We start from the raw sequence: 27,412 nt of genomic DNA on the forward strand, positions 1-27,412 counted from the left end.
CCTAGGGGCTGCCTGTGTGAGACCCTCATGTACCTTGAAAGCAGGAACTGCTACCTACCTCTCCAGGTGTGGGTCCGTGTGGAGCTGCCTGGCCCAGCCTCCAGGCTTCACCCTCGGGACTGTGATTATATCGAGTAGCCCTGCATTTAAGTGCTCTCCTATTGTTTTGCATTTAGTGCTGTATTGTGTTTGTCTGTACTTGCCAAGAGTGGCTGGCATGCCTTGGCTTAATGCTTGCGTTGCACACCCTGCCCCTGTTATTTGCTTAGCCTTTCCTGATGGGTGAGCGTATGCTAAGAGATTAGTTTTGCTTTGAAGCCACCTTAGAGATAAATATCTCCAAGCTGGCATCTCCTTGAACTTGAGGGATTGCAAGGCATAGCTCTCAGGCCCCAGCTCCCCGCTCTCCTCTGGAGTCCTCTGCACAGGGGACTGTACGGCTAGGTCCAGAGGCTACACAGGCTCCTTGTATGTTAGTGGAGGTTAAGATGAGGCTGAGTATAGCCAATGGATGGGCTGGGTAGGGCTGGGTAGGGCTTGCGGGTTGGGGCAATGTTGCTACAAAACTTCCTCTCCTTACGAAATTTTGTGATGCGCTCACTCCCTGTGCTGAAACCCCCTTCCCATGACTGACCTGTTTCCCAAACCTGTGTCTTGTCACTCCCTTGCCCCTCCCCGAAGGCTGTCCAACTCATGGCTTTTGTGGCTCTCCCACCTTTTATTTGTGGAGACCACTTCTAGTTGTTGGCCTTGAGACAGGGAAGCCCACCATGATCAGGCTACTCCAGAGAATTAAGCATCTGTGTGGAACCCACACACTCCCACTTTGACTTCATCTTCTTGGGTTGCTGGTGTGAACGCAGCGTACGCTGAGCCAGTAGTGGAAGGCGTAAGGACAAGTGGTGTGCATGCTTAGCCCAGACCCAGCGGTTTCTTCCTGTGCCTTTGTGTGAGTTCATGTTCCCATGTCCAGATATGGTGTGCAAGTACGGGAGCCCTTGAGGCCCATGCGAGGGTCTACTGTTAAACCACCACCTGTGGGCTTTCACATGGGCTCTGTGGATTGAACGTAAGTCCTCAGGTTTGGAAGGCAAGTACTTAACCCACCGAGCTACCTCCCCAAGCCCTGACTTTCTGTGCCTTCAAACACATGGATACCTAACAGTCAGTTGTAAGAGTGGAGCCTCTTCCTCTTGAACAGCTGCCCCTGGTCTGCATCATTTGGGGCCTTATGTCTGCTACTTGCCCTCCTCTGTCTGTGGATATGGGAGAAGATGGAATGGGCCTGGCAGATACATGTGAGGTATCTTCTTTCACTAGGATACCTTATCATAGTCATTGGCATGGAAGGACCTGGAGTGTCTCAGGCCTCTGGAGTGGGCACTGAGCTCACTTGAGGACAAATCATTGCCTTGGGGCAGGAATGGATGAGGCTGCAGGACCACCTGTCCCTTTGTATTTGCAACCTGCATTATCTCGGTGAAAGAATGTTCTAGAAGCTTGGCTTTTCCGGGTGATGGGGATTCTAAGGTTTGATGCTCTAGGCTTGGCATGAGGCAGTCCTGAATATCCACCCAGCATTCTTTCCCTGTACTAGGGGTGAGCCCATCTCCTTCCAGTGGCCCCAAGAGATGCAGCAGTGGCTGTAGCCCTCTGCAGGTGCTTTCCTGTCTGGTGACAGTGACTCACCAGCTCTCCCATGTTTCCTGTGGCTGACCCACCGTGTTTCACAACCTGAATCATGTAGGAATTGACACAGCACAAAACAAGAGACCTCTCACCCACTCTGGCATGCCTGACTGCTAGCAGGACAGTCTCTTTGGAGGTTCATGGGACTCAACAGGTACTCAGGGCCAGGGTTTTAAGTCAACCCAGACCTGTAGGCCCTGGTGCCCTTCCTATGGAGATCTAGGCTGCTGGGCGCAGAGTGGCTCTCGTTAGCTGGTCAGTAAGGCCCCACTTGCTCCTTCCCCTGCTTGCAGTATGCAGAACAGTCTGATTTCTGGGCTTCCCTTAGTCTAATGATAGTGAATCCTCCCAGGTACCATTTCCTGCTGAAAGATCAGCTCTTGGGTCCTGCCCGCTGCCTCAGGGACACAGTGGATGCAGTTCTGATGGGAGCCATCTTTATGGATCGTTTCCTGCCTCCTCAAGTGATTTTGGGTGTGTGTAACAGATGCGAGGCCACTCCAGGTTATGGACTCATTTAAAGTTGTTTCCGGATGCCTGTATCATGCTAGAGCAGCGGTTCTCAACCTGTGGGTCTCCCCCTTTGGGGGTCAGATATACGGTATATCAGATAGTTATAGTTACGAAGTAGCGACGAAATAATTTTATGGTGGTGGTGGGGTCACCACAGTATTAGGAAGGTTGAGAGCCATGGCCCTAGAGGAGGAAGTCAAGAAGAAAAAGCACCCGTGAGTGACTTGAGACACTGGGTAAAGTCAGTTTGGAGATATGCACTGGCTCGTTTTATGGCACAACTTGACTCAAGCTGGAGTTCTCACTGAGAAAGGAAATGCCTTGCTCCCTTGAGGAAATGCCTCCATGAGACCCAGCTGTATGGCATTTTCTCAATTAATGATCAAGAGTGGAGGACCCCAGCCCATTGTGGATGGTGCCATCCCTGGGCTGATGGTCTTGGGTTCTATAAGAGAGCAAGCTGAGCAAGCCAGGAAGTAACATCCCTCCATGGCCTCTGCATCAGCTCCTGCTTCCTGACCTGCTTGAGTTCCAGTCCTGACTTCCTTCGGTGATGAACAGCAATGTGGAAGTGTAAGCTGAATAAACCCTTTCCTCCCCAACTTGCTTCTTGGTCATGATGTTTGTGCAGGAATAGAAACCTTGACTAAGAAAAGATAGTTTATAATTTACAGATTACAGCAAGCCAGGCTCTAGAGCATTCTGTGTGTATGTACTCCTGTGCACATGCGTGTACAAGCTGTGTGCCAGGACACTCATGTCTAAGGACTTGACAGCAGGCACCCATACTTGCTGAGTCATCATGATAGCCTGTTACATCTTGCCCTAGGGCCATTTTGGTATTTGGAGACCAGAAGTTTGTAGAGATTCTGGCTGGGGAAAAAAAAATCTGCGGCAACAGTTGCACCATAACTGTCTTGTTGCAAACGAAACCCCAGCACCTTCACAGTGCCTGCCTCTTCCTCTCACAGCCATATGTGAGGTAGCAGGTTCATCTCATGGCTCACCCTTTGGTGTTCAGTCTACCCATCCACGGTGACTACATGCTGAGCGTCAATGAAAAACATTGGCGACTTGGGGTCCACTGTGGTTAAGAAGCAGAGACACGGAGTTGGACATTGGTGGAACAGGTCTGTAATCCAGCAGCCAGGAAGCAGAGGCAGGTGGATCTCTGGAGTTCTAGGCCAGCCAGGGCTCCACAGAGAAACCCTGTCTTGAAAAAAAAAAACAACCCACAAATTAAAAACAAGAAGTCGAGACAATGTTTCACACTAAGACTGAGGCAGGGACCGCTTATGTTTAGGAGTTAGAGGCCAGGCCTGATGCCACAGTAAAGCCTAGCTTTAAAAAAAAAGAAAGGGGGTTGGGGATTTAGCTCAGCGGTAGAGCGCTTGCTTAGGAAGCGCAGGGCTCTGGGTTCAGTCCCCAGCTCCGAAAAAAAGAAAAAAAAGAAAAAAAAAAAAGAAAGAAAGAAAAGTTGAAAAGAAAAGTTGAAAAGAAAAGCTAACAGAAAAGCTAACAGAACCTTAAGATTCATTGAAGTTGCTGAAGTATGGTTTGGGGGTTTCTGGAGGAAGGCAGGGATCTGTTAATAGTCAGGGTGACCCACGCAGTATGACAACCGATAGTTGGCAGTTGGCAGTTAGACAGACTGGAAACCCTGATGAGGCAAACTAGGGAGCTTGGACTTGCTAGGCCGTATGGAGAGCAGGCAGCCCCTCCCAGGGACTGTACTACAGCCTCAGAAAGGAGTGAGGAGATAACCGCTCACTGACCCTGGGCTCTGTCTGGTGAATCTTGATTATGACCCTCGTCGAGCTGGCCCGGCCTTGTAATTTTGCTGCGCGTTTCTGAGGAATTGCTAGAGATGAAAGGAATCTGCTAGGGTAGCATTTTGCGGTTTGGGGACTTAGAAAACAAATCCCAGTTGGCCATGGCCCTGCCCTCTCTGGCTGTGTATGCTCATCCATCACCTATGCATGAACTGGGTTTGAGAGCAGCAGGGCAGAAGGACCCCAGGCCATAGAGCTGCTGCCTTGCTCTTCTGCTGCCTTCCCTGTGGAGGCCAGGCAGGGATGCTGGGCTTCTGTTCCATTCTGCTATTCCGTGTCTTACTGTACAATGTCCAGCCCATGCTTACCACTGAGTGTGATAGATGTTCTGGACTTTAATATGTGCCGTGCAGGCCAATGGTCGCTGCGGGATTTAGTGGTTCAAAATCCTTGTTGGATGTAGGGAAGAGCTACTGAGCCAAATGTCTTATACATGAGGCCTTGGCTAGCCTTGAATTTGCTATGTAGCCGAGGATAACCTTGAACTCTGCCCTGCTTGCCTTAGCCTCAACAGCTAGGATTATGAGCATGAAGCTACCACCAAAAAACCAGTTTTAAACAGTGTGGGTGTCGCATCTTAGACTTCTCACATGCTAGTCAGCCATTCCAGCCCCTGAGCCACACACAGCCTGAGCCCCAGCCAGACCGTTAAAGTGCTCCAGGCTCGCTTAAAGTAAATGCAGCTATGCTTGGCTCTCCTTGTGTGCGGCTAAGCCATCTCAGGGAGGCCTTTGTGACAGGCTACATTTCACCAGCAGCAAGGTTGCCAGCTTAACACTCACCAGCTAGCTCTTCACTGGGTGCAACGCTCAGGATTAAGCCCTTCACACAGATCAGCCTCAGAATCTCAAACCTCGAGGTGAAGCAGTGCTATTTCTCAGCTCCCGTTTTCGGAAGGAAGAAAATGGCCCAGAGAGGCCCAGCAACTTCCTTAAGACCACCCGGCTCGGAGGCGCCAGACTTTGAGCCGGTAGTGTTTGACCATGGGGCCCTTTGATCCAGTTACTGCTGGGCATGTGGGGCCACCCGAGCTGCTGTCCTAGAGGTGAGAGGAAAGGAGGCTTCTGGCTTCTGAGAATGGAAAGCTCTCGTATGATGAATGTGTTCTTTCCTTCTGCAAGCCACAGCAGGCGCTTGGTTAAGGAGGAGGCTAAGGTGCCATCCTAAACCCACGCAGGGGGATTCCATGGGTATGGTGGCCGGGGTGAGAGACTAATTATAACTTGTGTGGTTTTGTGTTGAGGAAGCAGAAGAAAACGGTCTGAGCGAGTGGTGACTACAAGCTGTAGACTCAGGGTCTGGGTGGCTGCTGCAGCCAGAAGCCGGTTGTGACTTGAATTTGGAGCTGACTGGGGTCAGTATCCAGGGCACTGGATCCTTGGTGGGCAGGAAGTGGGTACAGACAGTGAGTCCAAGTGTCAGAGCCATTCGGTATCACAGGGATGCAGAAACCCGGACCACACTGTCAGCCCTGGCTGTTCCTTCATTCATGAAGTGACCAGCATGCAGAATGCCTCTCTGAAGGGAGTCTTTCCATTTCATAATTCTGAGCCTTCGCATTGCTGTCCAAATCTTTCCCTGCCATGTCAGTCCCTCCCTTTATCCCCCTAAACTGTTCTCTGTTCTAACCCCAGGAGAGACCCTTTGAGTGAGTCACCTTGTGTCATTTGCAGACTCCCATTGGAGATGGCATGTGATTCAGCATGCAGAAGGAGACGTGGGGCTGGGCTCAGTCTGGCCTGCTCCCGAAGCTTCTCCCTCCAACACTCAGCCTCCAGCTGCCCACAGCAATGGTTATCCCTCTGCCACTGGCGGCATGGGGTCACTGGGTTCATGGAACCTGTTTGGAGGGCTCTGTCCCAGATGCTGAAGGATGCGTGCAGACGCCTGGCCCTACCCCACGGCGGGTTCTTGTTTCTGTTTAGCTTTAAAACTACCACGAGGGATAAGGAAGGGGCTGAGGCTCAGAGGCGGGCTGCTGACCCAGTGTGAGCCAGCCTTGCGATCTGTCTCAGATCTACCTAAAATCAACCGAGACACACGGGGGCGAGCCATTGCTTCTTGTGGATATGTCGTCTGTGGGTTTTCCTTGGGAGGGGGAAAAGGGACACAGATCTGAAATTAGGACTGACGAACTGACTCAGCCAGTGAAAGGGGCTCGCTGCCCACCTCAGGGACCTGAATTGGATCCCGGGGTCCCACACGGTGGGAGAGAACCAACTCCTACAAGTTATCCATCCTTGGACTTCCATGCATGCTGTAATGTGAGTGTGCCTGCACGTACACATAAATAAAGTAATAAATAAAGTCTTACTTGAGCTTTTAAAAATCTGAAAAGAGTAACATGGCTAGGTTATACTTGGTTTTGGTTCTTAGGTAGTCCAGGCTGGCCTCGAATTCACTACTCTGCAGCCACAGATGATCTTGAGTTATTGATGGAGTGCCGGGATTACAGGATCACACCACCGTGCGGTTTATGCGGTGCTGGGGGTAGATCCCAGGGCCTTTCGCGTGCCGGGCAAGTTTTCTTAACTGAGCCTGGTGACCCTTTTTCTTTTTTTTTTTTTTTTTTTCCGGAGCTGGGGATCGAACCCAGGGCCTTGCGCTTGCTAGGTGACCCTTTTTCTAATGCATGGGCTCTGCTCTCTGCGATGGGTCAGTTTGCACAGTCATGCCCTAAGTTACTCAAAAGTGGCTGGTGTGGCTGGGTATGGTGACACACACCTGAAATCTCAGCACTGGGGAGGCTGAGGCAGGAGAATATTGAGTTTGAAGCTAGTATGGGCTATATAGCAACAGCCTGACCAAAATTAGTTTTTTTTAAATTTTATTTTATTTTAAAATAAAATAAAGGGAATTGGTGTTTTGCCTGTATACATGTCGATGTGAGGTTGTCAGATCTCCCAGAACTTGAACTATAGACACTTGCGAGCCACCATGTGAGCGCTGGGAATTGAACTCGTGTCCTCTGGAAGAACAGCCAGTAGCGGAACCTCTCTGCACCACCCCCCTAGCATTTGTTTGGTTGGTTTTTTTTTAGAGGAGAAGGAAAAAGAAAGAAAGAAGTGGTTGGTTGTGGTGTGCGCGGTGAGGTGAGCACCAGCTGACCCAGGCTGTTCTTCCCTTTTGCGGGTTCCCCAGCACCTCACTTCCTTTGCAGCATACTAGCCCTGAAGGAACCAGGTAGAAAAGTCATTGGCTTGGGGCCATAAGTATAAGAAGGTGGAAGGAATTTGTATTTAGTGTCTGTCTGGAAGCCAAGCTTCCTGTAGGGGTGAAAGACCCACGGCCTTGACTCTCTGTCTCTCATTCATTTCAGAGATGTCTTCCTGAAGCTTCCCTTCTAGAGGTGCCAGGAACAAACCCCAGAGACTCAACACGGCACAGGTAACTCATTTCGCGTATGATTTGTATGTCCAGGTTGGCAAGTGATACCTTCTAGAAGCCTCCATTGGATCTGGTGGACTGTCGGGTATCTTGTTCCCATGGGTTCATTGGAGCCTCAGGGTAGCATCCGGCTTTGATGCTAGACAGTGAGATTTCCTGGTTGGCCTTCCCTTCCCTGTCTCCATGTTCTCCTCCAATTCCCATCCCTCCTGAGCGATGGCTGCTAATGGTGTGATGGCCCTGTGTACATCCCGTGTGTTCTTGCTCTTCTCTTTAGGGGTGTGGGAATACCATGTGTCCATGTGTGTGTCCGTGTGTGTGGACGTGTGTGTGTGTGTGCGCGTGCGCGCGCCTGTATCCCTATGCCTGTGTGTGTGTGTCCCTGTGTGTTCGTGGCTCCACGTCTGTGGGATGAGCTTGACTATGTGCATATGTCTCCTGCATGACCGTGCTTGACTGTGTGTTTGTGATTGTGTGTCCTGTGTCACTAGTGCCCCTCTGTGTGTATCTCTATATGATGACCAGCATTTCCTCTCACAAAGTTGGTGAGGGCCACAGCAACCATACTGCATCTTCCTGCCATGAGGAGTGGCTCTTGAGAGCTGGCTGTCTACCCCAGATTTGGGGTGCATTTTAATCGGGCAAAGCTAAGAGAAATAACCAGAATTAGTGTATAAGACTTGTCTTCCCTCATTCTCCTCTTCCTGGGTGTGCAGTGATACAAAGTAGCAGCTCTCCTTCCTCTCACAGAGACAGCCGCTGGGCAAGGCTGGGGTAAGGAGGGAGGCCCTACTGGGGGTGTGCGAGCTTTGTTACACACATTCAGTTTTCATGGCTATCTGGGTACAGTTTGGGCACGAGCCTTTTACTTGTGAGTCCAGGCACGTGCATGCCCTGGCGTACCTGTGGAGATCAGAGGATAACTTTCAGAGTTGGTTTTCTCTCTCTACCGTGGGTACCACGGATTGTGCCCCAAGTCCTCAGGCTTGTGGGGCAGAGTGGCTGAGTCATCTCAGTGGCCCGAGACTGAGACCTCATTATTCCTGAGGAAGTCTGCAGTTGGCCTTGGGGTTCTGAGCATTAGCTTGTTCCCCATCCCCCTTCCTGTTTGACCATCTGTCTTTCAATTCTGTTGGTCAGATGTTTCCCAGGTTCCTTGGATTTGCGGAATTTGAAAGTGCAGGCAGTTTCGTGCGCCCAGAGCCACATTAAATAGTAGGAGCCCTGTCCACCTGAATACCAGCCCCCGGGACACTCTCTGCTTGTCTCTGTGTAGGTCAACACTGCTCTCCACATTGTGGGCCATAGCTCACTCCTGGGCTCTATACCTTCCCTGGAACGCTGTGGAGGGATGCAACGGGCATGAGATGGCCCAGGCTCACCCACCCGGGTCGCTGACTGCTTGGTGTGTAGGTGCACCTCCTGTCCCGCTCCAGTGGCAAACACAGTGGGGAATTTCTCCTCACAGTTCCTCGGGCTGCAGGCTGGAGCCACCAGGGAGCCAGAGAGCTTCTCTGTGGCAGGGTTTCTATTCCCTTCCCTGCCCCAAATCCCTTGTCCTCCAACTGCACCAGCACTGACTGATGGAGACCCGGGAACACTATGTGGTGTTTGATTTTACAGTTCTTTAGAGGAGCTGGGCACCACAGAGCCAACTCAGCAGTTAGGAAACCTTTTACGATAAAGGAAAGTTGAGAATGCAAATGAGGGGCATGGTGGTTAACGTCGGTAATGGAAATTTCCTCACTCTCTTTGGGCACTGATGCACATCGCCATTGTCAGCCGCCTCCTGGGTAAGTACCAGCTCCTGGTGTCTGTGGTACTAGCTTCCTGGACCTGGTTTCGATATTAACCGACTCTCTGGTTATAAGCAATACAGCTGTCTCAGTTCTGCAGGTCGCATTGTAGGATGGAGCTACGGCAAGAGTCCGTGTCTAGGGAAGGCTCACTCCTGGCTGTTCTTGGTGCTTTTATTATGTCCTGTCCGGTGGGAAGGGAAAGGGAGTTTCTGTGGAGCATCCTTAGGAGGGCTGCCCTCATGGCCTCAGAGCCTCAAAAAGACCCTACCTACCCCCTATCACCATTACTTTGGGGTTCAGGACTCCACATAGAAATTTAGAGTGTCCTAGTAATTCTCAAGGTAGCAGCTGAAGGTTACCCAGGACCAGAGGGCTAACATCTTACCCCTGGCCAGCCACTCTCAGTACAGGGCTACATGGTCCCTGGGATCCAGGGCCAATATTCAGAGTCCTGATGGATAGTAAGAACTAGTTGGGGGCCAGGATTGGTGTGCTTCTTCAAATGAGTCGGTGGGGCTGGAAGAGGAGTGAATGACACCCTCATATCACAAACCCATAGAAAGAGATGGCGTGACAGGATTTAAGCTCCATCGTACCAATGGCATGCCTTTGCCCAGGTCTGCTGGTGGCTGCCCGCTGGCCCTCTATGGAACCCCACTTCACACCCAGCTCTCTCTCTGCCTCCTTAGTGCCGTCCTGTTCCCACTGCCATTCAGTAGGCTCTGTGACCATCACTCCCCTGTGCCTTGCCTCACAGGCTGGCTTCCCACCCAGCATGGCACCCACCCAGTGCTTTAGGGCCATGAGCTGAGGTAAGAGACCATCTGAGTGATGCCTGCGCCCGTGAGGTGGCTTGAGATTGAATGTTGACCTGGATGGTGATGCCCAGCTGCTCCCGCTAGCTGTCCTTGGCCAGTGTAACTACAGTAGAGTATGTTCCTTAGCTCTGGGGACACGCTCTGAGGCCTGGGAACGCCGTAGCTGGAACAATAGCTTGGTGTCAGGCAGCCACTCAGGAGCTCCTGGACCTCTCAGGGGACAGGGCCTCTGTAATTCTGTGGTCAGGCTGGTTGATAGCATTACCTGTGCCAGCATCACAGGTGTGGGATACCCCGCTAATGGCTGGCAGGGAGTGGTTGGAAGGCCACACCCAGATGGGAGGGAAGGTGTGGCTGGACTATTTTCCATCTTGTAGCAGCCAGTTCCACCTCCTGTCTGAGCCGAGGAGCAGCTTGGAAGTAGGTGGAGCAGGCCCCTGTGGCCTGTATCTTCAGGGATCTGGAGTCCAGGGAATAGTCTGCCTTATCACATCCACATCTACTCAAGATCCCCAGTGGTATTTGCCACCCATGGTGCTCAGGAGGGTACCTGAAAGTCTGTGTAGCATCTTGTCTTGTGAGCACCTGATGGTATCCCTTCTGTGATCTGTCCCCGCTGTCAGGTCCCAGAGAGGAGCCTTAAGTCTAAGACACAGTACACACACACACACACACACACACACAGAGGGAGAGAGGGAGAGAGGGAAAGAGAGAGAGAGAGAGAGAGAGAGAGAGAGAGAGAGATATCTAGGTGCATATCTGCAGATGCACGCACACACAAACATGTAGACCTGTGTGTTTGCACACACCTGCAGATACATAGGTATGTATGCACATGTGAATGCATGCATTTATGCTGTTACATACAGAGATAACATTTAACTCAGCATTTTGCAGGTGTGCCCATGTACATATACATATAGACACACATGGCATCTGTGCACACACATGTGCATGGGTGGTGTCGCTGGTTGATACGCTGACACAGATGCACACAGCTCCGTGTGGACAATGTGTGTGTGTGTGCACACTCAACACAAGCATACACAGGGCCCTTAAGGCCATTAGCATTCTCAGGCCTGAGCTGGGTACTCACAACTCTTTGACGGTGCCCTGGCTGGGGTTGGTCCTGTTTTCAGTTGCAGCCCCTGCTGAGATTTCCAAGATTTGCTGGAGGGGAAGAGCTGCCCTCTGACAGGCTGCAGGGAGGGGCCTCAGCTCTTTTTCCTGGGTTTAGAGTAGGCAGTCTTGCCTCTTAGTGTAGTAATGGGGCCTTCATGACCCTGTCTCTAATGGATGTCAGGCCCTCTTCTGGAGGGCCTCAGCTGTCACAGGGAGACCTGAGCTTCCCCTGGGGGAAGGGTGTTGGATCCCTTTGTTTAAATTTAAACACTGAGAGTGAGGTCCTGAACTTGGCATTCGAGGATGCCTGTGGAGCGTTCCTGGAAGGCACTGTGGCAGCCTGTCTGTGTGGGTGTGGCAGCCGCATTGTTTAAAGTGAGTTTTAAATTACACCAAACAGCGAGTTGTGTAGAGAAAAAAAGGAAAAAGAGAAAAAGAAGTCAAAGCCTAACAGTCTTCTCCCCCTTCCCTCTGCTTCTCAGTTCTCCCTCTCTGGCCTCTTGCTGTCCCCAGGGGCCTGTTTTAAAGAGTAGCAGGGTGTAGGCAAGTCTATCGCCCTCTAGTGTCTGCCCATGAAATTACTGTGCTCTGGATGATGGGGTTGGGTCTGCAGGGCAGGAACCCATAGCTGAAGTGAGCACAGCATGGCGGAGCTTGTTCTGTGCTTCAGCCCGGGGCCCCAGTGAACCCCACAGTTCCTACTTTTAGTCCAGACTGGCAGAGAAGTTTGCTGGCTACCACTGAAGGCCAGAGGTGGCATGGGATCCCCTGGAACTGGAGTTTCAGATGGTTGTGAGCTGCCGTGTGGGTGCTGTGAGAAGGAAGGCAGGTTTTCCATCTACAAGAGCCACAATTGCTCTTAACCTCTGAGCCATCTCTCCAGCCCCAACTGGTGCATTTTATACCTTCTATCTGAGGGCAACCCCAGTCAGACGACACTGGGCTGGAGAGATGGCTCAGCGGTTGAGAGCACTGACTGCTCTTCCAGAGGTCCTGAGTTCAAATCCCAGCAACCACATGGTGGCTCACAACCATCTGTAATGAGACCTGCTCTCTTCTGATGTGTCTGAAGACAGCTACAGTATACTTACATATAATAAATAAATAAATCTTTAAAAAACTGTTTTCCTTAAAGAATTGTTTTAACCTTGTATCCTGACTTTTTCACTCCAGGCACAAGCTGAGGCCCCTTGTCTTGCAACTCCACCCTCCCACCCTACCCTCCTAGTAAATGTATACCATCCCCTCCCCCAAACCCTCATCCCCTTTAGTGACTGAGGATACACACTGGGCCAGGATAGCACATTCTGATGACATTTCCACTATGGGCCATCCTCTCTTCCCCTGGGGCTCTAATTGCTCCATTTTGAATGTGTTGGGTCATTCACTCTTAGACTGAGGGAGGAGGCTGGCCCAGCTTCTTAGCCCCGTTGCTCAGGGCCCAGCCTTTGCAGCGGATAGAATGAGACCCTTACTCTTTTATGTTCACCGAAGGGCTGTTAGACCTCCAGACTTCTGGTCTGCGTTTCAGATCGCAACATCGAGATGAGCTTAGGGTCAGACTGCTAGTGTTTTTATTATCACAGTTAGCCTAGTTCGTGGGATGGTTTCCGCGTAGTTCCCACTTAGATTTCTTTGGCTAGAAGCGGGGTAGCCTACAAATGTGTCGAACGGGGCAGTCTGCCCACTGAAGGAAGAAAGCTCAAGGTCTTGTGACCTAGAATGAAGCAAGAAGCCACCGAGGCAGGAGGGGGCCAGGCTGGGTGGGTGAACGTGCTTCTAGTGTCCGGTGCCTTCCTTGGTCTCCCATCCACGTGTTTGGCTAAGTGAGGGAGTGTGTAGCATTTCATCCTGGGTCTTGGGGATGGGTGTGTCTGGTGACACTCACAGTTCTGAGAAGGAAGAGGTTAGGGTTCTGTGTTGTTGCTGCTGAAGATGGACTTTCGGGGTAGCCCTTCTACACCCTGCCCAGCATGTACATTCCTGTATTTCTCAGCTACGTGGGTCACCGAGTCTGTGAACCACCCCCTGCCCTTTCACCTTATGGTGGGGCATCCTGACTAGCGGCTTTGTGCGTCTGCCAGCTCACAGGTTCAGGGCACTGTGTTGGGTCTGGTGTTGGCCAAAGCCCTTTTGGTCTGTTAGCCCCTGGTTCTGGACTCTTCTTTCTTGGTGTCTTACTTGGCCATGCCCCACTTCTTTACCAGGACTTAATTAATTAATTAGTTTGTTGTTAATTAATTTTAGTTAATTAACAAAATAAATAATTAAATTTTGAGCCAGGACCTCACTGTGTAACCGGGGCAGGCCTGGGACTCACTATGTAGATAGAAACCTGCCTGCCTCTTCCCCAGAGATCTGGGATTAAAGGTGTACACCGCCACATCTGGTACGCCTGCTTGTTTGTCTATTTGAGACACAGTTTCAGTTGTGGCCCTAGCTGGCCTGGACTCATATGTAGACTAAACTGGCAGTGAACTCACAGAGCTCCCTCTGTTTTATGATTAAAGGCCTGCACTGCCACCAAATTAATTTTGGAAGAACGGCCTTCTTTCTGCTTTGTATTTTTAAATTTTATTTCTGTAGCCCAGTCTGGCCTCAAACTATGTAGCTAAGGATAACTCTGAACTTCTCTTTCTTCTGCCTCCACCTGCTGGTGTATCTCTGTGCCAGGATTTATGAAGTTCTGGGAACTGAGCTCAGGGCTCTGCGCGTTAGAAGCAAACATTCCACCAGCGGAGATATCTACCCAGCCCTGAAGGGATGTTTTATTAAAAATGTTCAAGCGGGCTGCACAGCGGAATGCGACTCCCCTACCTGCACGACCTTGGCTGGCGACCTTGCCTGGTGTTCAGCCTTCTCTGTTCTCCCCATCCTCTGCTTCCATCAGGGCGATCTGAGGAGGGAAGAAGCATCCATCCCATGCTACCTGATCCTCACAGCTGGAACCGCGTGCACCCAAATCAGAGGGCCTCCTGCCTGTCACAGCTCCCTTGTTCCAGTCATCTTCAGTTTCTGCCAAGCCCAGGGTCTTCTGGGCTTAGGCCTGTGTCACCAGTGGCTCTGTACCCAGGGGATGCTTAAGATCAGGGTGACATTGCTGTCCTGGCTTTCCTTAGCACTGTGGATGCTCAGTGTTGGAGGGAGTTGGTGACCATGGCTTTAAGAGGATTCTCATGGCTCTTACGTGGCAGGGTGCACCATGAACTTGCTCAGCAAAACCCAGAGTTCATAATTGTCTGGGTCACTGCTGTCTGTTTCCCAGTCACTGCCTCAGTTCTTGGCTTCCTGCTTTCTGGTTGGATCCGGGTAGGAGTCACCCCTTGTGCTTGGCTGCTGTGAATTTCCAGGGTAGGACAGGGACCAGACCTACCCTTGTTAAACCATTGCCTATAACTGGAGTCACCTCTTTGCATGTCACCTGTACCTGCTTTTCAGCTATAGCAATAGTTAAGGAAAACGGTCAGCTGCACTGGCCTAGAATATTCCACTCCTTGAAGGATGGAGGGGCTTGGGCTCTTTAAGAAGCTTCCAAGATCCATTGGGATAGCAGCCAGACAGCCTGTCAGGACTGCACTTGAAGACAGGAAAGGATAGGGCCCTGAGTGGAGATGCAAGAACAGCTGGCCCTGCCCTCTGTGGGAGGAAGGGTGGGGCAGGGGAGGCCTGGCAGGTGGGTAGATGCTGTGCCAGCATTGGGTCCACATCTGGAGACTGTTGTGCCCTGTCAGCTCCCAGTAACCACACCCGAAGGTGAGGCCTATCTGTGTATCAGGGCAGCTGGTGTGATTCAGCGCTGAGCTCTGCATCCTGGGATCCTGGTGTGTGCTGGGCCTCAGGCTTGACGGGGGCAGGTGAGGACAGGGACAGAGGCCCAAGAGACCCATGGCCACAATTCCATCAGACAGCCAAGCCTGGTCTGGTCTTCTGTTTCTTGTTTGGACAAATCAGAGTTAATTGCTAGTGTTTCCATGGTAATTAACGTCTTCCTGGTGAGACAGGAAGAGCTCGGGTTGCCTCCTGGGCTAGCTGGGTCCTTTGTTGTGGCTAGCTACTCCTGCAAACTGAGGCCCTGAGGGCATGTTTTCAAGGGTATGAAGGTTAGTGTGTGCTTACATTACATATGTGTGTATGTATGTATGTATATATGTATGTATGTACATGTGTGCATTTGTGTATGGCTACACGCACTTGTGTGTGTCTACCCATGCATGTACATTCTTACATGCATTCTCAGGCACGCGCCCTGTCCTGCAATCCTCTGATGTTTGATAATTTTCCTGGGTTAGCGTGTCAGAAATTGGGAAGAGAGCCCTCCAGGGAAACTGAGACCTATATTATTCCTTTCACTTGTGGCATGTCACCAAGCACCTGGCTGTCCCTCTAGCCAGTTATTTCCATATTGGTGTGTTTTAGCCTTGTTGTCTCTCTACAGGATCTGGCTGGCTGGCAGCCCCACAAGTCCTGGATGCCTTCCATGTCCCTCAGCGGGCAGGTTCAGACAGGATAGGCCGTAGGAAGGGATGGAGGGGACTGAGAGCCTTCTGAAGCTGCCGTGACCTACCGTCTCGTCATTTCCTTCTCTTGCAGGTCGGAAGGGAACAACGCCTTTGGCATGAGGTTGTAAAAGTGGCCTTTGCTAACCTGACATGTGGGGACTCAAGAACCCCACTCCCTATGGGCTCCAGTCTGTGCTGCTGGCCCCAGCTCTGGGGCTCTGAGAGGTTCCTGCTGCTACACCACAGCAGCCCACTGCCATTCATGTGTGTCTGTTGCTGAAGGCCTCGGTGGCCCCTGCCCATGAAGATGTGTGCCCCCGTCAGGGGGCTGTTCTTGGCCCTGGTGGCTGTGTGGAGGACCGCGGTGGCATTCGCCCCTGTGCCTCGGATCACCTGGGAGCACGGAGGTGAGTGTGAAAGCCGTAAGTGCCCGCAGCTCTGGAGAGTGTGGGGGTCCCTGCTTTAGATGTTGTGTGTGTGTGTGTAGGGGGGGGTGTCTGTCAGGGCAGGTTTAAGCTGCTGAGATGTCAGGAGGATACTGTGTGAGGAGGAAGCCCTGGTGGCTGCTTCAGGCCCCACAGCAGGTGCCAAACTTGAGTTAGGATATGTGACGTCAGCAGCTCCTAGCTCACTGGATGCTGACTACATGCCCGGCACTTGAGCTGCACTTCTGAGATTACCACAGCCTCAGAGAGGGCTCCAGGATTGGGGTGGGGTGGGGTGGGGTGGGCACTGGCTGTTCCACGATCCAGGGAGGGAGCAGTGTGAGGATGGAGTCCAGGAAGTAAAGGGCAGTAAGAATGCCCACCTCAAAGCCACCTGGACACTCGGGATTCATACTCATAGGCAAGTTCAGAACTCACTGATGCCAGCGTAATGCGGAGCTCAGCATCACAGCAGGAACCTCCACACTCAAGATGTAGAGGCAGGAGGGCCGTGAGTTCCAGGCCAGCCTGGGCCACATAGCGAGACCCTGTCTTAGACAACTAGTATCGTTATTTCCTTCCCGTGGTACCGTGTTCCTAAACTGTTGCAGGTTCAAAAAAAAAAGTGTCGTTTGTCTCTGGAAATCACTGGTAATGACTAGAGATTGTTTTGGAGAGACATGTGTTCTCCCATCTTGACTTTTCTTTGGAAGTTCTAAATCATTATATCTTTCTAAACCTAAAGTGGAGGGTTAAAAACACATTAAAGAGGTAGAGTGTAGACCAGGTGCCTTAGTAAGGGTTTCCACTGCTGTGAGCAGATACCATGACCAAGGCAACTCTTGTAAGGACAGCGTTTCATTGGTGCTGGCTTACAGGTTCAGAGGTTCAGTCCATCATCATCAAGGCAGGAGCACGGCAGCATCCAGACAGTCATGGTGCAGGAGGAGCTGAGAGTTCTACATCTTCATCTGAAGGCTGCTAGCAGAATACTGGCTTCCAGGCAGCTAGGATGAGGGTTTTAAAGCCCACAGCCACAGTGACAAACTTCCTCCAAAAAGGCCACACCTCCTAATAGTGCCACTTCCTGGGCCTTGCATATTCAAGCCACCGAATCAAGTGTCTGTGATGTGCTGGAAGCCTGGTGTGAGGGGTCTGGAACTCCACAGGACCTGGGAGACAGAAAAGGAGATCGGGGTATAGCCTAGGGATGCCTGCCAGCCTCAGGGCCCCAGCCATGGGCTAGCTCCTCTCTTGCACTTGGTGGCTGCATTGAGATTACCTGGGGGTCCTGAGCTCTGCTCCATGTTTAGCAGCATCATGCGGTCCCTAGGACAAGTCTGGTTCTGACAGTGAGGTGGGACCGGGTGCGTACAGGCTCAGGGTGACTCCTGGGTTTCCCCCTCCCCGCTTTGCTGCCCACAGAGGTAGGTCTGGTGAAGTTTCACGAGCCAGGCATCTTTAACTACTCTTCCTTGCTGATGAGTGAAGACAAAGACACTCTGTATGTGGGTGCCCGGGAAGCTGTCTTTGCAGTGAATGCGCTGGACATCTCTGAGAAGCAACATGAGGTATGTCCTGCAACTTCCCAGCCATAGCCCTGTGGGTGGGGCTGCCTTGCTGTCCCCCATCTCCCCACGCCCTTCCCCCCCCCCCCATTCCCAGTCTGCACAGGTCTGGCTCGACCTCCACCAGGAAGCTCAGCTAGGCTCTTTCTATGCTATGTCAGAGCTGTGTTGAGTAGTATGCTATCTGGTCCCCTTTAAAAGGAGGAGAGAGTAACTGAGGCTGAAAATGACTAAAATTCATTCTGTGCATGTGTCAAACTGTCAGGAGAAAAATTAGGTCGAGAAGGGTCTGAAGGGATGGCTCAACAGGTAAAGACATGTGCCACAAAGCCTGATGATCTGAGTTCAATCCCCGCTCCTCCCAACACACACCACATACCACACACACACAGACAGACACATACCCCACACACACACATACACACACATACACACATACCACACACACCCCACACATACACACATACCACACACCACACACACACACCACACACATATACACACACACCACACACATACACACACATACCACACACACATACACACACATATACATACCACATACTACCCACTCACCTCCACATACCACACACACACACATACACATCATGCCACACACACATACACACCACATATACACACCATACCACACACACATACACACCACATATCACACACACACACACGCATACACACACACACACACACACAAAGATAACTCCCACAAGCTGTCCTTGCACCTCCCTTGTGCACACTCACACGTCCACATCTACACATAGTAAAAATGTGATAGAAATGCAAAATAACAGATGAAAGCCCCCGATTTTGGATAGGATTTAATTGGTTATACTTTTATTATATGGAGTCAGGGATCATAGGATGACAACCTTGGGCGTCTTTCCTTTGGTGCTGTCTACTTTTATTTAATTTTTTTTTTTTTTTGAGACGTGGTCTCTTGGTCTCTGGAGCTTGTCAAATAGGCTGGCAGCCAGCAAGCCACAAGGATCCTCCTGTCTCTGCCTCCCCAATGTCCAGTGCCACAGCTGACCTTTTCACATGAGTTGTGGGGCTCAAATTGAGGTCCTCGTGCTAACTGGCAAGCACCCACTGAGCCGCCTGTCTCTCCTGCCCTCTGCTGTTTTGTCACAAGCTCAGGGCTGTGTTATCCCTGCTGGTTTAGGGATGATGGTCACAGAACATGAGGAAGCCCTAGGGATGACTCTGAGATCTCAGCCCCTACCCGCTCCCTGAACGTCTTGTCTTCCTAGTCTGGCTTTCTTCTGGCTGCAAACCAGTGTGCCCTGAGCTGTGGGGTGCCTTCTGTTGTCTGTTTTATAGCAGTTCCTTTCCCAGTGGGGCTGCAGTGAACCGGCTCTGACATGTTCCCCCCTCACAGGTATACTGGAAGGTCTCTGAAGACAAAAAATCCAAGTGCGCAGAGAAGGGGAAATCAAAGCAGGTGAGCACAAAGAGCTCGCCCGCGCACACGCACATTTCGCAGTTATTTGGATCTTTCCCAGTACTGTGACTTCTTTCTGCATGCCCACCTGGTGTCACGTGATTCTGGTGGGCTCGGTCCTGTGGCAGCTCTCCCTGAGCCCCGGCGTCAGGATGGATGCTCTCGGGCCAGTGCTCTGTCTCCTCAGCTCTGGAGAAGCCTGTTCAAATGGCCTGGCATTGTGACTACAGGATACGTCCTGTAGTTTCTGCTGCCCGCTAGGACCTGGTGTGAAATTGGCCTCCCCTCTGTGTTTCTGGGCCTCTCACACATCTGCACCAGCCGTGTGAGGCCTAAGAGGTTTCAGGGATTTGATGGGCATCAGAAATGAACGGTGTGTTGTTGTTGCTTGGTTTTGTTTTGTTTTGTTGTTTTATTTGGTTTGTTCTGTTTTTGTTTTGTTTTTGAATTTTGTTTTCGGATATCCGTGTGCCCACTCCGGGAGACTGAGCCTTGTATCCCTTTTCTCAGGAGCTCTGGGTACCCTCTTGTGCCCACCTGGTGCCCCACAAACGTCCCAGGTGTTTTTTTTTTTTTTTTTTTTTAAGATCACAAATGTTTTTAGATCACAAGAGCCAGGTTGTCACTGATAACGATCTCGGTGGCTCAGCGATGGCAGAGTTTGTCAGTTCTTAGCTGATTTCAAAAACAAAGATTCAAACAGCCGCTCACAGTTTGTTTTTTCTAAGTTAAACTTTCTTGGCCGAATGCTCACTAAGCACTTTTCACCGCCCCTGCTGGTCTCTAATTGGGGTGTTAACTGGGGATCTGAGGCAGGCAGGCAGGCGTTATGATGGGATGACTGCTGCAGGCAGTCTGTGTAGCCAGTGAGCGGATGCTTTACACCGCAGCGCGCACGTGGGGACCCACAGTGAACTTGGTAGGGAGCCCTCCTGTGAATGATACCCCGTCCATTTGAAAACAGTTGTTGGGGGGGACAGACAATAACAACAACAACAACAAAAAAATCCTTTTCCAGTTTGAGATCATTTCAGGCTATAGCCCATGCACTCTAAGCACTGCTCTCTTAAAATAGCACGTAGGTTCCAAATTGTCATCTTTGTTTTCCCACCGGGCCCTCGGGGATGCACACTTGGCCGTCCCCTTGGGTCCAGCCTCTCTCTCTTAGACCCTGCTAGTCGCTATTTCTAGTTCCGTGCTGGCGACAAGAGTATAGGGTGGGGTCCCCAGGAAGGCCGAAGGAGCCTGTACAACGTCTGTTTTGGTGAGATGGCCATCAGAAATGAACGGTGTGTGTTCAGCTAGGGTAACTACATGGCCATTTGTAGTGGGTTCCCCGGTACAATTTGAGGGTCAGCTCTGGTTTGGTCTTGGCTTTGTTTGGTCGCCAGAGACAGGCTGACCATCTATTAGGGACAGAGCTAAAGTCATTCCTGGCACCTGTTCTGCCCGTGGACCTCAGAGATAGAGTTCACGTTGCAGAGCCTGGCTCACGGTGCAGTGCGCCCCTTCTGTAGGCATAGACAGACCAGTCTGAGCAGAGGAGAGAACCGGGCAATGGATGCCTGGCCTTTACGACGTGGACACGCGGATTCTTTGGTGGGTGCCTGTTAATGGTGTGTGTGTTTCCCTTGCAGACGGAGTGCCTTAACTACATCCGAGTGCTGCAACCGCTTAGCAGCACTTCCCTCTACGTGTGTGGGACCAATGCGTTCCAGCCCACCTGTGACCACCTGGTAAGGTCACAGCATATTCCTTTCCTACGTGCTCACCTTCAGCCTCGCTAGGGACTAAAGCAGAGCCAGCCTCTCCCACTCTTTCTGCAAAGCACGAGGACTAAGAACTGTACAGTCGGACTGACTTCCTACAGCATCCGTAGCCCCATTCCTCCTGACCAGTGTTCTGTGAGGCCTGTAGGATGATCTGCAGTAGCCGTATACCAAAACACCAAATTGGATGCTCAAAACATCCTGCGGAAGTCAAGGAAGTAGTCTCGTTAAGGGAGCTGGTTGGGGTTCCCAGCCACTCCGGGTAAGGGTTTTAAGTAAAAGAACAAACAGCAGCAGAGAGTTGCCATCGCATCAGGAGCGTCCTGCATCCATCAGGAACTAACTGGGGAAGTTGAGGCAGTCAGCTGAAGCCACCTCTCCGTGACCGGGCTCCCACGGCTGGCCTCCTCTCCACCCCTTTCCACTGTAGACACTTTGATATTGCGAGATTAAGTAACAGTAAGCTCCTTGCAGACGATTCACCTCCTAGCCGCTCTCAAGGGCACGCTGTTTTTACTCTTGGGCTGTTTGCTGTTCTCTCTGTCACAGAGTCAGGGGCCTGGGAGGACACTGAAAACCTGCTTGGGTCTGAAATGGAGGGGCAACCCTGCCGCCAGAGCCATTTTCTCTGTGAGCTCGAGCAGCACAAGAAAGCTTACCCATACAAGTCGCTTACTTTGCCCTTGCCGTGACCAAATACTGATAAAAAGCAGCTTAAGGAAAAGTATAGAAGGCCACCTCAGTGAGACAGAAGGCAGAGTTGGGGAGGTAGAGCTGGCCTATAAACACCCAGGCACACCTGCAGAAACATACGTGTGCGTGTGAACACACATACACAGACACACACACACACAGACACACAGACACACACACAGAAACATGTGTATATACACACACGCATGCACGCACACACATGTAAAGACACTCACGGACATACGCACGAACACACGCACGCACCTGAGTTGGGGGTGTAACTAGACAAAACAGACTCACTAGGAATTCACTTAGGCAGCTAGGTATGGTGAGGCTACCAGAAATCCTCAGCGCTTTGGGAAGGCTCCTGAGTATGAGGTCAGCCTAGGTTACAAGATAGAGCTCAAAAGAAAAAATAATCGAGAGAGAATTGAGAACTGAATGTTTGTATAGATGTATGGGGAGGGAGCTACTGCACAGGTTTACCTGGCTAAACTAACTGTATTCTGGGATGTAACCAAAATTGCTTGTGTGCTTCTGTGTGTGTGTGTGTGTGTGTGTGTGTCTGTGTACTTAATAGAGTATGGCTTGTGGTTCCCATCTCTCCTAAGAATGGGGACATTTTCCTGCACAGCTGATGTTATCATTGCAGCTAAGAAAACACAGTGATTGCCATGTCCCCCCTCCTCCCAGTCCAGTAGCTTAGAGCAGGGCACAGCCCCAGTACCCTCAGGGCATCCCTGGGAGGTGTGACGACAGATGGGTCTTATCAAGTGGGTCACACTGTCACCTCAGCTCACACTTCCTAACCTGACTGGTGACCTTTATTGTTTTTGCTGGCCTGTGGTTTCCAGCCAGCAGTCTCTGGCAGAGCTGGAAGCTCCTGACTGGTGGGCAGCCCTGCTCCCCGGCCTCTCCAGTATGTGCAGTGTGTGTTGATGGTCTACTTGCATATTCTCAGCGATCCTGGAGTTCTGATAGGCTGTCCTGTGGCTGGCTCCTGTCTCTTTAAGGCTTTGGCCTGCTGTATTCTTCCACATGTGTCTGTGTGCCTCTTGTGTATCCAGAAGTGGAAAATGGAAATTCTTCATCGTTTTGTGGGCATTGCCCTCACAGTTTGTCACTTGCTGGTGAACTGTCTCATGTTTCCCCATATGAGAACTCTCTGATTCATTATGTATTAATGTCTGGATGGATCTGTTTCTCCTTGTATGGTGTCGGTGTCTTGTTCTGTTTTATTTTTGTCAGCTTGACAGAAGCTAGACTTCTCTGAGAAGAGGAAACAGTTGAGCGAAAACCTCCATGCGATGGGTCTGTAGGCAAGCCTCTAGGGCATTTCATATTAGTGGTTGACGTGGGAGCACCCAGCCCACTGTGGGGTGTATAAAAAAGCAGGCCGAGCAAGTCATGAGGGTCGAGCCAGTAAGCAGCATTCCTCCATGGGCTCTGCTTCAGTTCCTGACTCTAGACTGCTGCCTTGAGTTCCTGGCTTCCCTGATTGGGGGATTGTAAACTGTGAGCTGAAGTAAACCCTTCCCTCCTCTAGGCATGGCATTTACCACAGCAGTAGAAAGCTAGACATGTGAAATAGGTTTCCTTGTCTGGTAGAAAGAAGTTATCCCAAGATTGTGTTGCCAGAAACATGGACACCAAACATGTTTGTGTCCTCCCCCAGTGCCAAAACGTATTCAATAACAATAAATCTACAAGGTTTAGCAGTTTTAGTAATATAAGTTTATGACTTTAGTCCTGCATACCTTGGTGATCTGGCTGAGGCAAAGTCAGATTCTTTTTTCCAGTCTTTTATTTGTTTGAGACCAGATTTCTCTGCCTAGCCCTGGCTGCCCTAGAACTTACTTTGTAGACAAGGCTGGCCTCAAACTCAGAGATCTGCCTGCCTCTGCCTCCCAAGTGTTGGAATTTAAGGCTTGGGCCACCATTCCCTGCTCTTCTCTGAATCTTAATAGTGTTAATTGTCATAGCTACACAGCTCAGAGCAAATATTTGTGTATGCCATGTATATAGTTATAGAACAAATACAAGCTAATGATGCTTGGGGGTTACCTGGGCTCAGAGAGTCTGTATTGATTTCTAGTCAGGCCAGTGCTGGGAGAGAGCCGCTGCAGTCAAGCGTTAGAGAGCTAGAAGCCTCCAAGAAGCCGGAAGCTAGAGTCTTCCGAGGCAGAAGGATGTCCAGGTATACAAACCGGCATCAGCTGATAGTTTCGTATTGGGGTTGTCTGTCAAAGTGATGGGTGTCCATCACTTTAGGGGACCAGGTGAGGAAGTTACAACCTAGATCTGTTAATTCTTGGGCCTGGTGTCCCAGGCATATTTAATGCAACCATGTGTCCTAACGCTCTCAGCTTGGGTGAATTCATCAGGTGGCTCCCCTTTCTGCTCCCAGGAGTAAATTGTTTATCCATCTGTTTTGGGTGGACGGTGCATGGCAGATGGTTTGCAGGTCCACCCGGGGCCTACTTGTCCTTTCCCTCAAAGTGGAATCAAAGGCCACTGGCAAAGTGGATTCTCCTAAAGCAAGGTACAGCCTGGAGACGGTATGGGGCGGCTTAGAGCAGGGCCCAGCCTGATCCCAACATGGCCTGTGTTGTAGTGAGCTCGATAGTAAGAATGGATCCTCTAGGAGCTGCTGCTGCTGGAAGAACGGGGGTGAGGATGGTGTGGTTTGTTTCCGTTTGGTTGGTGTAGCCTATTGTGTGAGTGGTGTAGTTGAGCAGGTATGACTGATCCTGGCTATCCCAGACTCTGATACACACACACACACACACACACACACACACACACACACACACGAGGTGTATGTCCTTCAGGTGTCCGTGATCCCAGGGTGGGGCCCACATGGGTCAGACCCCCCTTGTTCACACTCTGGTCTTCTCAGACGAAGGGGTCTGTACCTTTAAATGGTTCAGGGACAGGTCCTCAGCACCGAGAGGTTAGATGTTTTCTTTTTATTCCGTCGTAGAACTTGACCTCTTTCAAGTTTCTGGGGAAAAGCGAAGATGGCAAAGGAAGATGCCCCTTCGACCCCGCCCATAGCTACACATCCGTCATGGTCGGTGAGTCCTGCGTCTGAGGCTCCTTCAAGCTCTTGAGTTTATGGTGGCTTGTGATGTTGCCACCTGGGCTTCTCAGCTCTTCCCTCCTCAGTGCCGCCTTCCTTGGCTTCCTTTTGACCCCGAGCTCCCTTCAGAGAAGGTGAGCGGCACACGGCATAGACTCCTCAGGGAGAGCTTTTGAGTTTATCATTCAGCCGGAAACTCAGGCCCCACTGAGGCATCGAGTGCTTCTGTCAGTTGTTGTGCTCACCAGCTGGATGCTCCCTGGCTGCGTGCCTCCTGCTGTGGTCCATCTGAGGCTGGGGGGGGGGGGGGTAACACGCTGTTGTACAGACAGTTTACACTGGGATGACGGTTCAGGCTTCACTGTCAGTGTATAATATCTAGTGAGCTTTGAGGTATTCAGTACTATATTATAAACTTTTAAAAAAATTTTATTTTATTTATGAGTACACTGTAGCTGTTTTCAGACACACCAGAAGAGGGCATCAGATCTCATTACAGATGGTTGTGAGCCACCATGTGGTTGCTGGGAATTGAACTCAGGACCTCTGGAAGAGCAGTCAGTGCTCTTAACCGCTGAGCCATCTCTCCAGCCCCCTAGGTACTATATTATAATACAGGCGTCGTGAGTGACACTTCTGTGCAGTCCTAGGCTAAAGTGTGTATTCTGAGTGTACTAAAGTAGGTGAGGCAGGGTCCCCAGTGGAGGAGTTAGAGAAAGGACTGAAGTAGCTGAAGGGGTTTGCTACCCCCATCAGAAGAACACAGTATCAACCAACCAGACTCCCAGAGCTCCCAGAGACAAAACCACCATCCCAAGAGAACACAGGAATGGACCTAGGGCTCCATCCACACATATAGCAGAGGAGGGGCCTTGTCGGGCATCAGTGGGAGGAGAGGCCCTTGGTCCTGTCAAGGCTCGATGCCCCAGCATAGGGGAATGTCAGGGCAGGGAGGTGGGAGGGAGTGTGTGGGTGAGTGAGGGAGCACCCTCACAGAAGTGGTGGGTGGGGGATGGGATAGCGGGTCTCTGGAGGGGAAGCCAGGAAATGGGTTAACATTTAAAATGTAAATAAAAATATGCAATTAAAAAATAAATCTTTAAAAAAGGGATAAAATAAATAAAGCAGGTGAGGTTGGACCACGCTACCTGGCAGTGTAGGGGCCTTACACATCTTTTTCGACCTACAGTGCTTTTTACTTAGGATGGCTTTCTGGGGTGTCAGACACTGAGGAGTGTCTGTCTGCTGTCTCGATACTGACTGCGGGGAATTCTCATTTGTGACTAGCTATTACCGGTTAACCTGGAAAAACACAGTTAAATTTGGTGACTGTGACTGTTCTGGTGAAAGGCGCTGAAGTAGGGAGCAGAAATTCGTATCGCAGAAGACGGGGAGGCCCCCTTCCCAGCAAGGAATAAATGAATTATGGCAGCCTGGTAGGGGTGTGATAGCCCGGTGGAGGTGGAAGCATGAGGCTTGCTTACGGGCCAGCCTGGGCTAATGTCAGAACTTGTGTTAAACAGTTGTCCCCGGTCTCCACCACAGGCAGAAAAGCTCTGACTGGATCCCCTTCTTGATTCCCTCTTTACCACCGCAGGGGGAGAGCTCTACTCTGGGACTTCATATAATTTCTTGGGCAGCGAACCCATCATCTCTCGAAACTCTTCCCACAGTCCCCTGAGGACAGAGTACGCCATCCCTTGGCTAAACGGTAAGAAGTGGGTGCTGCCAGCCTACCATTTTATCGTTCCTCTGGCTGTCCCCGAACCACGGGGGATGGGGGCTCATGTCAGATCCTAGGCAGTGGGAAGGAACCCTTTGGAATTGCCCGAGGCCCACACCAGAGTAGCTGTCTCGCTCACTGCTAACAGACAGCATTGTTTAAATCTGGTACTGTCGTACCCCAGTCTACCCCATCCCCACCCCCAAAAGTACAGTTTGGGAGCCTTTAATAAAACGAGGCTGTGATGGGAAGTGGAGAATGTAGATACCGAGTCTGGGGTGTGATCTTAGATGTGGAGCCTCCGGGGTCTGGTCAGGAGGTGTTGAAATGTTTCTTTACTGCCAAACAAGATCTTCAGTCTGACTTCAGGGTGTAGATGATGGGGGCCTTTTGTCGGGTGTCTTTTCATGGGGATGCTGGCCAGTGATACTGGGCATTTTTTTTTTTTGAAGCCCTTTGATGTGGAGTCAGACCCTGGGGTCTGAGATATGAGACAGCCAGTTTCTCCTTGGGGCTCCCCAGGAGTCATAATCTCGGCATCCTTCCAGTGGCTGACACTGGCCGGTTTGTCCCTTGTTTAAATCAGCAGATACTCTGGTTTCCCAGACCACTCGCCAGCAGGGAGGCCTCACCTGGCTTTCTCTGTGGCTACCTTGGTGAAGCTGAGAAGGGTGGCAGGCATCATCTGGGCCTGGAGTTCCCGTGTGACACGCACTCTATAGATGTCCTAGAAGGGAAGCCGCCAGGTGCTAAGGCTGCGCTTGCTAGCCTGTGGTACCATGGGGAGCAGGTAGAGGGGTGGCACGGTGGCTCCGTGTACAGAAACGATCCTGATGCCACTCCACAGAGCCTAGCTTCGTCTTTGCTGACGTGATCCACAAGAGCCCAGATGGTACAGAGGCTGAGGATGACAAGGTCTACTTCTTCTTTACGGAGGTGTCCGTGGAGTACGAGTTCGTCTTCAAGTTGATGATCCCGCGAGTTGCCAGGGTGTGCAAGGTGGGTGCTGCCTCCCCTGTCCCCACTCACACTCC

The 27,412-nt window shown here is 51.1% G+C and overlaps 1 protein-coding gene and 1 long non-coding RNA gene across 20 annotated transcripts in view; one reads left to right on the forward strand and one right to left on the reverse strand.

Annotated features, from left to right (window-relative positions):
- LOC134482683 (uncharacterized) overlaps positions 1–4,948 on the reverse strand; it is a 6,556-nt gene extending 1,608 nt beyond the window's left edge. The window contains exons 1-2 of the long non-coding RNA XR_010059091.1: positions 4,817–4,948; positions 1–3,415 (exon numbers count right to left, since the gene is read on the reverse strand). The exon at positions 1–3,415 is cut by the window's left edge and continues 1,608 nt beyond it. This is a non-coding gene — a long non-coding RNA (uncharacterized LOC134482683). The remainder of the gene's footprint in view (positions 3,416–4,816) is intronic.
- The window catches only part of Sema4d (semaphorin 4D), a 106,805-nt gene that overhangs the window by 52,916 nt on the left and 26,477 nt on the right, over positions 1–27,412 (forward strand). For 15 of the 19 annotated variants that reach the window (XM_039095650.2, XM_039095647.2, XM_039095648.2 and 12 more), the window contains 8 exons: positions 7,354–7,421; positions 15,751–16,066; positions 17,510–17,655; positions 19,049–19,111; positions 20,749–20,847; positions 24,557–24,650; positions 26,253–26,366; positions 27,226–27,377. In XM_039095650.2, the coding sequence (XP_038951578.1) occupies positions 15,961–16,066; positions 17,510–17,655; positions 19,049–19,111; positions 20,749–20,847; positions 24,557–24,650; positions 26,253–26,366; positions 27,226–27,377 (774 nt within the window). In that variant the 5' untranslated portion in view covers positions 7,354–7,421; positions 15,751–15,960. Of the gene's footprint in view, positions 1–4,954; positions 5,080–6,590; positions 7,218–7,353; positions 7,422–7,486; positions 9,215–15,750; positions 16,067–17,509; positions 17,656–19,048; positions 19,112–20,748; positions 20,848–24,556; positions 24,651–26,252; positions 26,367–27,225; positions 27,378–27,412 lie in introns of those variants that run through there. The other 4 variants (XM_063276348.1, XM_039095640.2, XM_039095645.2 and 1 more) reach the window with 4 other exon arrangements.

This window comes from Rattus norvegicus, chromosome 17, assembly GCF_036323735.1.
Source record: "Rattus norvegicus strain BN/NHsdMcwi chromosome 17, GRCr8, whole genome shotgun sequence".
Classification (NCBI taxonomy): domain Eukaryota; kingdom Metazoa; phylum Chordata; class Mammalia; order Rodentia; family Muridae; genus Rattus; species Rattus norvegicus.